This window comes from Protopterus annectens, chromosome 12.part0 (genome assembly GCF_019279795.1).
Source record: "Protopterus annectens isolate FY-2018-M chromosome 12.part0, PAN1.0, whole genome shotgun sequence".
In the NCBI taxonomy this organism is placed as follows: Eukaryota; Metazoa; Chordata; order Ceratodontiformes; family Protopteridae; genus Protopterus; species Protopterus annectens.
In genome coordinates this window covers 401084995-401096879 of record NC_056746.1, presented here as the reverse complement: position 1 = coordinate 401096879, position 11885 = coordinate 401084995, and the positions used below count along the sequence as shown (strand labels likewise).

Sequence of the window (11885 nt, the reverse complement as noted above, 5' to 3'; positions counted from 1 at the left end):
TCTTTTGCGTTATAGTTTCAAAGTATGAGGTTCAAATCTTACCTCTGGCAAGTTACTCTTTGTTGTTTGCATGTTCTACGTTTTCCTCTGTGTAGACCTCCACCTTATCCTCTCCACAAAATAAGCTTGTTGATTAGATATTCTGAGCTCTATATATTTACATTTATCCTTGCTCCTATGGTGTGTGAATAATGGCTAAGAAGGGCCCAAGAATGCGCAACTGATACCTCTCAACTGTCCCTGATTTCCAGGGATGTACCTGATTTTGACTCAAATTTCAGCTATTTCCCTCTTAATCCCTCCTAAAACTGGTGACTTTTGGAGGAAAGATGGTGAATTATTCTTCGTAAATAATGGCAATAATTATAAGTTATAGATTTTCTTTCCTTCACAAAATGTATACTAATTAACGTTCTTTTATTCTGCTAATGTCTCAAGTTAATAGTATTAATATTTTAAAAATGCCCCTGATTGTCCTTGATTTTTTCTGGGTTTGTCCCTGATTCTGTTGAAATTTGTCCCTGATTGGTTTGAACTGACATCAAATAAATAAAAGAAAAAGATACATCATACAGTTTTAAAATACATTAGATGTTCATTAATCATATTATGCCATGTTGTGCTATTCAGCATGTGGAATAATGCCATATATGAACACAATATTTCAGAAAGTGATGGAACTCTGCTGCCCAATGCATCATCACTCAGTAAATTAAATTCTTATTGCAGGTTTAGATGAAGTCATCTGAGTAACAAACAGATTTAAATGTACAGTTCTATTGTTAAAGTGTTAATAAACTGTAGAACCACCTAAAATGCTACCAGACCACTGCTTTGTTGATGATGAACTTACAGACGGAACAAAAAGTTCAGCTTTTTCTCCACTCCATATAAGACCTCAGCTGGAAGTAACACCCTCTACATTCATTAGATCACATGACAGAGTTTACAAAAGGAAATGTAAGACGAGCCTGAATTCACTCCCTGAAAGCAAATTCTCAAAAGAACCTTCCCTTCATCTTGACTGTATCAGTCTGTCCATATTTATCGATTTAACAGCGTGAAAGAACAGGCAAAGAAGAAAAATGTTGTTTGCTGTAGAAACCTGGATCTTAGCCATTGTATTTGTAATTCTTCTTGCAATGTAAGTATGCAAATGAGATGTTCCATTTCAGTCAGAAACACTAGTGCTCTGATTGCTATAGTAATTTTCATTTTTCGGCTTGTTTATTAAAAAGAAGACTGAAAGCAGTAGAATGCTAGCTGTGTTGCTACTGATGTTTTTGTTAGTTTATTTTAATTGCTGTTTGAACAACAGTACAGTAACCCACAGACACTTTAATTTTAAACTTTAAAAATGTTTTATTGAGCTATTCAGTCTGATTCAACCAGTGACGATAACACAAACAGGGCTGTCAGGCAATGTTCATTATTCTGAAGGGCTAACTGTGATGCTGTATATGAAACTACAATGGAAAATTCTACACGTCTTAGAAACCATCGGATAATTATTTGTTCTACTTAGTTGCAGAACTGCTCTTCACCTCAGATATTCTAATAGCTTTACTAATATCAGCTGCGTACCTCTGCTGTGGTTGAGGTATTCAGTAACTCATCACGCTGTAGAACACGTTGCATCTCTTCTTCCCTCCTAGGTACACGCAATACACATGCTGCTAGCTAATTATAGCTACTCCACATAGATTCTTGAAATCTTTTCTGTGTACAGCTGTGCAAAATAGATTCTGGAAAACTTAATTTTTTGTGATGCATTCTTACTGTGGATGGAATTTCATCTAGCAAAATTATGAAACTCTATCTTTGGTCAGATTTGGATGATATTACTACACTTAACATAGTTGTAATCTTTAGAGTGAAATGGTATCAGTTTAGATGTTTTCAGTTTCTCAGGTAAAATTGTAGAATTTTGTGACTGACAAAATTGCCTGCTAAAAATATTCTATCATTTCTAACTCTAACTCTTCCACAGTTTCAGTATTAAGGAAAAAAATAATGCTATATTTTTGCTGTGTTCAGCTTCTTCAGTTATTTATCTATGAAACATTAGTTACTCAGCTTTTAGATAGGTATAATAAAACAAGGAGACAAGAGTGTGTGGGGTGCAAGAGAAGCTTTTCACCCCTCCAAAATATACTTTTTCTATTTTTTTTCTTGGTTTTCTGCAGGTACTGTTTGCATAAAGCTGAATTGTACTCAGATAAACAATGGTGTATCACGTGTGCACTGAAACAAGTAGTTTTATACCATTATTGCCATACAGTTACATTATAAGCTGATAAGCAACGTTTTCTATGCTTTTATTTCTTTCTAATTGTACAGTAAATGGATAGTTGTGCCAGTCTATTGAGGCAGATTACTTCACTATAATAATTGTGCAACTGCAAATAGGTGCAGCAATCCAATTCATAAAATAACTTTGGTAAGGCTTTGTAAAATAATTTCATGCATGGCATCTTAAACTTAAAAAGAAGAACAGGAAATGGAAAAGTATTGAGTGAGCATGCAGAAAATACAAAAGGGGAAAAATGTGAGTTAAGAAAAGTGAAAGGCACCAAAATGGCAAAGAGAGAGTGACGGAAAGATGAAGACTAGAAAGACGTATTGATGAAGAAGCTTTCATTAAGACAGGTAAGGAGATAGTTACCGGCTATTTTATCAGGCCATCAGATTAAGGGAAGGAGAATAAAGGGACACTAGGACAGTGAATTAATGGCCAGGCCAACAAAAAAAAAAAGACGTATATTGATCATAACCTCCCACCTCTAAAATTTGGAGAAAATGGGAGAGAGTAGGTGTTCTGCTGAAATACGGACTTAAACAGAAGGTAAAGATCCTTAGAAAAAAAAAATACAGTATTGTTGATCTCAGCCTCAACAATATGAAGGCAGTCTGGGATGAAGATAAGTAAGAAGTTCCAGTGCCTCAGGTTAAAGCATTCCTGGGAGCAATAACTAGCTAAAGGTGTACAGGATGCTCTCAGTAAAATTATCCAAATAATAGAACATTGGAATAGTTAGCTAGAGCATGGAATACCGAGGGGAAGGGGTAGCATTAAATAGCAAGAGGTCAGGCTGATTGAGAGAATGAGATCTTTATTTTAGTATGCCTGATGAACGCAACAACTGGGTAGTACCTTAGAGAGCAGTAAACAGGGATGTGGAGGGACAGGAAGGCTCGCTGTTCTCTTGTGCAAAGCGAACCGGCTAGGTGAATCATTAGTGCACTGTGTAGTCTTTTCATGGAGAAAGGAAAAGTATCAAACAGAGAAATGTTAGGAAAGAAATACCTAATTGTAGAACTGCATACTAATCAACTGCACTGCCCTCCCACCCCGATAAATGTTATAGAAAGAATACAGTGACAATTATTCACTTTATATTATCTTCCAGGTAGTCAGAAGACTGGATTCATGCTGCAGACATCCTGGCAATGTAATCTTACCTAGTCCTATGACTGGATACCTGCATGTTTTTGCCAAGAGGAATTAAGCAAACCTAGTATGCAGACTTCAGGAAAGCATGAGAAAATGCATGGATATTGTGTAGCACAGGAGTTAGATTAGTGGGAAACTGACAAGCAGTAATTAGAAAAGGCTGTAAAGCAAAGAACCTGTCAGTAAAGGGATAACACTGTGTTAATGAGATGGTTCTGTTCAACATATCCATATCAGACATCAAAGTTGTCTTAGAGAAGAATGTCTGCCAGTAATGACACAAAACCTGGAGAGGAGGTCGAACAAGGTACAACCAGCTGGTATAGCAACTATGTGACTTTTGAAGTTTGTGGATACATGGTAATTAAAATTAAGAGAATAAATTGCAATATTATGTACCTTTATGGCAAGAATAAGGGAAAAGGGAAATGTGCTGTATGCATAACATGTATAGGGTAAGGACAGGAAAGCAAATGCCTGTTATAATCATTTCCAAGCTGAATCATTCAAAGGCCAGCAGAATTCTGATATGCAGTTCCTTGAAAAATGAACTCTAGTAATGTAGTAATGTAGATGTTATTGTGCCACGGGGCAATCATAATGCCTTATTTGAAGTGTTGTGGTTAGAGCTGTATGGTGCAAAGGGACTGGAATGCCATACTGACCATGAGTGTTTACTGAAGGTTACCAAGATTGTACTGGAATGAGACACATGGACTGAGGAAATATTCAGATTATTGGGTATGAACTCATTGGAGCAGCAGAATGGAAAAGGAGATACAATATGGATGCATTATACCATCAGGGAGTAGGTATGTATGTAGTGTAGATCTTAAGGGAGAGGAAAGATAGGAGTATGGAGTATTGGAAGAGTGAAGATTTAAAAGTAACATCAGGAAATATTCATTTATGGAAAAGGTGTTAGGGATTATACTAGTGGGGGTAGTGGAATATAACTCTACAAAGATGTTTAATGGTACCTGTAACTAACTGGAAAAAAGAGGAGTATTTTTTCAACACTTTGTTCAACCTGATGACACACAAGTATGTCTTCACGTACATTTGTTTGAGATACTAGATCTTGAGATCAATGTCAGATGAAAAGGGAATGGGCAAGAAAGCAGACGCATGAGAAACTTATTCATCCTAGCCATCCACATCCACATCTGTAATTCCCACCTCTTACCTTTTATATAATACAAAAGACATTGACATTTTGCAGTGCAATCATTTTAGTATGAAGAATAAATAAAGCTACTTACATTCATAAACTCAAATAAACTTAAGCCAAATAAGTTTGGAGAACAACTTGTGCTGATTTATCTGTACATTCCCACCCTCACATATATACCTTCGTATTTACAATATATACACGTACGAATTGTAGAAGGAGTCATTACTGGTCACATTGTGAAGAGCACTTTTGGCTGACATCAAAGACTGAAACAATACTAATTTCATGAACTTTAATCGTATTTTGACTTAGGAATGGGGTCCATTCCTGTCATGGTATTAGAAACCCAAAAGATCTGGAGAATTAAAAAAGGGAGATACCATATACTAAAAGTACGCCATTTCCTTGTGTCAAGTTCAGTTCTGGATGAGGCTAGTTCTCCAGCCTGCACGTAAAGAACCCTAAAGTGTACAAGATTCTAAATGGCTTAATCTCAGTGTAACTGAGCAATTACAGTGTAATGTTGCTTTGTAAGCACTATACTGCAGTAACTTGCGCACACTGACAGTAAGTGTATTACAATCCCACCTACTATAATTTTCTGTGGAGTTGTGGTATCTTAAAAACTAACCTCACTATATATTTTTTGTTTTCCTTAAACAATAGTTTCTATTGAGCATTGCAAGGCATGTCAGTAACCCTGTCACTGTTCAACATTTTTACCTCAAATTTCAAGCTGTAGCACTTCACCAATTGACCTGTGATGTTACTGTGTTAATGTAATTAATTCCAAAGTGACATTTTAGTCAGTACATGAAATATATTGAGCAAGCTTTAACAATGTTATCTGTATTAGTTCTTGAGATAGAATTGTAAGATGACCATAATCAGGCTTGTGCAGTCCCTTAAATGTTTAACCTTGTTAACTGAACTCTCACCTCAGCCATGTGGTTTACAGACCTTCTCCAATATTCTCTCCCACAGTAACAGTAGTTATTGGGGATATGTTTGACTCTAATAAATAGCAGATGAACCAATGAGGTTTTATTGTTTAAGTATTTGTTTTGTTTGTTACAGCCTTAATCATAATGAAAATATGTGTCAAAGTTATGACTATATCAACTATCAGTGTTTTAGCCTGCATTTTATTTAGAAAATGTTTTGCAGCATTTTTCAATACTTTAACAGAGTATTCGAAAGAAATCAAGAAAATATTAACTGTGAGTTTTCAGATCCATTCTTTTTTTCATAACTGGAAAGGAATTACATATAAATTAAACTCGAAGTACTAAGTATTAGGCAAGAAAGGCGTGCATGAGAAACATCAAGATGAACAAATTACGTGAAAGAATTAATAACTGTTACAAGTATCTTCACTACTTTTAATACAAGTAAGAGTTGTTAACTTTTTAAATATATGTCAAAATTATGTTTTTTCATCCCCAAATTAGATCTTTGTCATACATCTTAGTTATGTGCACACCAGGTGTGTGAATATCCATCACTAACAGAAGATTTTGTTTGTCAAAAGGAGTTTCACTCATTGAGCTAGATTATCTTTTGGCCAATAATTAGGCAATGGCTACCATTTCTGCTCCTGTATACTACACTTTTCACATTAGCTTTATCTTTTAAAAATGAGAGAATACAGTAAGAAAATCATAACTAAATATTGGATACTGCAGTAATGCACATCTATTAAGGGCTGAATTTCATTTTGACAAAAAAGGTAATTTTAACATGTTTAAATATTTGTGTCATTATTTTCATCTACATATTTAATGGCTGTTTAGAGCATATTCTTAATAGGAAGAGGGTTTTTGGCATCCTGTACCCATTTGCTTTTGTGTGCAAAGGACTGACCTCCTGGCCGCTACTGTTTATATGCCTTATGCCATGTGAATGCTGGTTGGAATAGGCTGTTGTCCCGCCCCATTCCTGATTTGGGTGTATCTGAAAATGAATGAATGTTCTAGTTTTCTGCTGAATTTCTCTTAGTCTAGTTTTGGCCAATGATTTTATAGTTAAACAGGTTTAGTTGTTTTCTTGTTCTTCGCCTCATTCATACTTCCATCCCTGCTGTGGATGACTCTTATCTTACCTAACTGTGCTTGAGTTTGATGTTTGGCCTTGGACTTGGTATTACTGTGACAACAGGCAACAAGTTACTTTTCTTACTATTTTAATTTCACAACTGCCACTCAGAGGTGCCTTACAAATAATGCTATTATGACCTCTTTTTCTTTCACCCATACTATTTACCCTGTATACTTACTTTCATTAATTTGACATGCGATCATTGATTATGCAGCAAATGTAAAATGTACCCCTCTTCCGTCTCTTCTCTTCTTGATAGTGTAAGTCTCCTGTACTTTCAGACTTTATTGTTTTATGAAACAAATCCCAACTGATCTCTATTCTTGGGGTTCCGACTGACATACTGGTCCATTATAATTATTTGGTTGTATATGGAACAGTGAGAGGAGGACAGTCAGGACACCCTGCTGTCACACTGTAAAATGGTGGGGTGTTACCACTTTCCCCTGTAGTGCTCCCCATCTTAGACCATAGACTTGGAATGGTCTAAGCGCAGAAGAGACACACGTTCTCACATGCAGCTACTGCTACATGGACTGAACCCCCACCCACACACACACACACACTGTAGCGGTGAAGCCTACAGTCAGACCCCCCCCCCCAGTGTCCCTTGTAAGTTACTGCTGTGTCTAAAAACTACACTTCCCCCTTAGAAAGATGACTAGTGTTTTTTTTTTTTACTCAGTCTTTCCCTACTGGCTCAATCATCTGGAATCTGGAATAGGATTCAAACTTGGGTCACCAATAGGTGAGGCAAACATTCTGCCTCGGGCCATCAGAATGACTACTGTTATAATACTTTTTTATACTATAGCTCTCTGTAATACACGAGCTATTATAGTTTCTTTTATGATAACTGTCAACCAATGTATTTTATTGATAGGCTTATGTTTTGTTTATTGAGTTGGTTGTTCCTCCTGGGAGCTAACCCATTTTCAGAGAGGATCATGGGAAGTCAATAAAGAACAACTTTAATCTGGATTTTGACACAAAAAAGAAATATACATAGAGCTCAGAATCATTTGGGCTATATCACAGGTGAAAGTATTGTAAAAATGTATGCAACAGAATTGTTGAGAGCTAAATATATTTGCGGTATAATGTAAAGTTAAGGCAAAACACTATGCCCAATGTACTAATCACAGGAGAGTCAATTGTGAGGCACACTGATGTCCCACTCACTAGGTTGATCAAGGAGAAGGTGACAGTCAGATGTCTATCAGATGCCAGGATCTGCCACATAACACATGCAGTCATGTCACTCTACAACAAGTACAAATATGACTCAGTCATTGTCCATGTGGGTGTGAATGACCTGAGACATACCTCCCTGGACTACATGAAAAGAGATGTGATGGAACTCTCAGATTATGTGGCCCAGGTAGATATGACCCTAGCCCTGAGCAGTATTCTACTGTCACCCAGAATGATACCACAGTATGAGTAGAAAACGATTGACTTCAACAATTGACTAAATTTCTGGTGTCATTCTAAGGGGATCCAGTATCTGTCTGCCTGGGACAACATGATCAACAGACCTCGATGCTTTGCCAGAGATGGCCTGCATCTGTCACCCCTGAGATTTTGGGTAGTGGCTAATGCTCTTGTCACCCCATAGTGCCTTTTTTAGGTAGTGTTCCAAAGACAAAAATTCCACTGTAACAGCTACAAACAAATGCAGTCTGAGGGTCATGCTGCTCAATGCTAGAAGTCTAAATCTCAACAAGCACTCATTCGGAGCTCTCCTCAAAATGGAGAATATCGACATCTGTGCTGTAACAGAGACCTGGTTTAAAGAAGCAGAAAGCACCCCTGCACTCCCAGGCTACAAATCATTCCATACCTTCCGGGCCCCAGAATACAGCCGGAAGCTCCAAAGGAGGTGGTGTCTCCATATTCTTAAAGGATACACACACCTCTAGACTGGTAGCCTAGCATAATGCATCTGAGATACTTCAGGTACAACTAATGCTGGGTAAGACAGCAATACAAGTCATAGCCTGCTACAGAACCCCAAACATGTCCCTAGACTCTCACTCCAACTTTCTAAGCACCTTGGAGTCTATCAATGTCCAATCCAATACTCTCATACTGAGTGACTTCAACTGCCCTTCCATCAACTGGGACAACTATTCAAGTACCAATGTACAGGCTCAACGCTTTCTGGAATTTATCAGTTGCAATGCCCTGGACCAGCTCATTCTGACCCCCACTAGAAGAAGCAACATCCTCGATCTGGTTATCACCAACATGGGAGACTGTTGCTCCACACCTATAGTCAATTTCTCCCTGGTTAAATCTGACCAAAAACTGATCACCATGGAAATCTCCATCTCACCTACTCCTCCTGCTAAGGTGACCACCCTTAAAAACTTCTCTAAAGCTGACTTTGGGCTCCTAACAACAGAGGTGGCTAACTTTTTCAGCACCCATGCCGATAGAAAATAGCTGCATGACTGCCGAATTATACACCAGTGCACTGTATGATTATGTACAGTAATGCATGAACCTGGCATACCAAACAGAACTAAGATGCTCCCCTGCAAAAAAAAGGAAGCCAATCTGGTGGTCCCCAGCCATTAATAAACTCTACAACAGAAGGAAGAAACTGTTGCAAAGAAAAATGAAATTAGAAGACTGGAAACGTCCCCTATCAGCCTCAACAAAAGCTGAGATCCCTTATCAAATCCTCTAAAGCCAGCCATGAAGGCAGAGTTGCGGCTGACACCGAAAACAACCACAAAGCCTTCTATAGCTATATCAAAAACCTCAAAGGCAATACCCAGATTTGCTCTGAGTTATTTCACAATAGCACCTCCTATACTGAGCCAACAGATATAGCCAACATACTGGTAGACAGATTCGGTGCCAACTTTATCCCCCAGGACCCTATCACAATATCAGAAGAAAGACTGGTACCCACCATTTCTGTGGCACAAGTAAAAGCTGCATTGTCCAAATTTAGGAATACAGCATCTATGCAACCTGATAATATCCCTCTCTGCATCCTACATGAGCTATAAAATGAACTGGCACCACATCTTTGTGCCCTGTTCAATAACAGCCTTACCTCAGGCTATGAATGGCGCACTGCTACAGTCATCCCACTCCATAAAGGGGGATCAACTACAGACCCTGGGAACTATTGTCCCATTAGCCTGACAAGTCTGGTATGCAAAGCTATGGACGGCATCATCATGGACCTGCTTAACAAAGATATAGGCAATCTCCAAACTCTTGACCCCACACAGTTTGGCTTTGTCAAGGGGAGATCCTGACTGCTGAACCTGGTTGACTTCTTTGAGGCAGTCACCAAGGCTGTGGATGAGGGTAAGGCAGTGCATACAGCCTACCTCGATCTGGCCAAGTCCTTTGATACCATTCCCCACTCAGTTATCATTGATAAACCCACCAAACTAGCCATCAATTCTTACATCACTAGGTGGGTTGCAAATTGGCTCACACACAAGACCCACAGAGTGAAAGTTGCAGATACCAAGTCAGACTGCCGATCAGTCATGAGTGGAGTCCCACAGGGCTCAGTCCTGGGCCCTTTTCTGTTTGGCATCTACTTCTCAGAAGTCCAGGCCAGCACAGAAGGACTCTGGCTGACCAGGTTCGCTGATGACTGCAAGTTAGGAGTCATTATCAACTCTCCATGTAATGCAGACATCCTACAAAAGGGCCTCTCTGAGACCAGTGACTGGTGTCGGAACCATGCCTGAAGCTTAACACCAAAAAATGTGTTATCATCCCCTTTGGAAAAAAACTCATTTCCCATTAATTGCCATGTTGATGGGAGCCCACTGAACACTGAAGAAGCCATAAGAGATCTGGGCACCCAGGTCGACAGCCACCTCACCTTCGACCACCACATTGCTACTGTGGTCAGAAAGCCTTTCTACGTGGCACAAAAGGTTTCATATCCAGGAAGAAAGGGGTCATCACCCCTCTCTACTTATCCCTCATTAAACCAATCATCGAGTATAACGTCCCATTTGTCATGTACCTGACCAGACACATACAACAGCTGGAGAGGCCAGAAAAGTACCTCACAAAAAAGATCATGGGCCTTAAACACATTTCTTACATGGATAGACTCAAGAAACTTCAGCTGTTCTCATTCTTTATCGTCTACTGCTTGACTTACAAAGCCATGTCTTACCCAGCCCTACTTGAAATGCTACACCTAAAGAAATCCCCCCCCCCCCCATGCCACATGCTCCAGAGATCACAACCTCATTACCACAATTAACAGAACATGCTGGAGGGACAGGTTCATCTCCCAAAGACTGCCCATACTCTGGAATAAGCTTCCCATTCATGTCAAGCAGAGCACCTCACTGGTCCTCTTCAAGAAAAATCTTGACAAGTGAATGGGTAACAGAAGGTTCACTCCAGGGATCATTCCAGTTACCCTACTGGATATGGGCACTGTGAAATAACATTGGGTGGCACGGTGCCTGGGCAATTTTTTTTTTGGGCTAGGCTTGTAAAAGCTCCAGAGAGCCATTAGCCTAGTACACACCTATGAGCCTATGAAGGATAATTAAGATTTCTGGACTATAATGCAGTATTCCAGCTATGGCCTTATAAGCACACTATACAGAATAAGAATGGCTTCATCTTCACAGTGCAGTAGCTGGATGTGTAAGCATGCATCCCACTGGCTATAATTTTATATACATTTTATTGTTAACTGTCACTATAGAGCTAAAAGTAGGCTTTCTCAGTAGTTAACCTGTCGGAAAGGACTAAGATAGTTGCATTTATGTGAACTGAGAAAAATAGATGCTACGTAAGATTTAAAATACACTTCAGTTTCATTTTTTTCTCATTGTAAAGGGCTTCTTACTGCTTTTAGTCCATTGCCTAAAGAGAGACACATTTAAAGGAAATTATGATTTTAAGCATATCTCATTCTTTCCTGTCTGCACCTAATTCTGCAGTTTCACTGCATACAGCCATACATGTACACATGCAGATATGTATAAGCACAATATGTATCTATTATAGATGTACACACACACATACTCACACATTTTATATATATATATATATATATATATATATATATATGTATATGTATATGTATATATGTATATATATATATATATATATATATATATATATATATATATATATATATATATATATATA

General features: G+C 38.4%; 1 protein-coding gene across 1 annotated transcript in view; it reads left to right on the top strand.

Moving 5' to 3' along the window:
• Positions 1 to 954: 954 nt before the first annotated feature.
• LOC122816603 (cytochrome P450 3A56-like) overlaps positions 955 to 11885 on the top strand; it is a 262199-nt gene continuing 251268 nt past the window's right edge. The window contains exon 1 of the mRNA XM_044089504.1: positions 955 to 1144. Coding sequence (XP_043945439.1) covers positions 1086 to 1144 — 59 coding nt within the window. The 5' untranslated portion in view covers positions 955 to 1085. The remainder of the gene's footprint in view (positions 1145 to 11885) is intronic.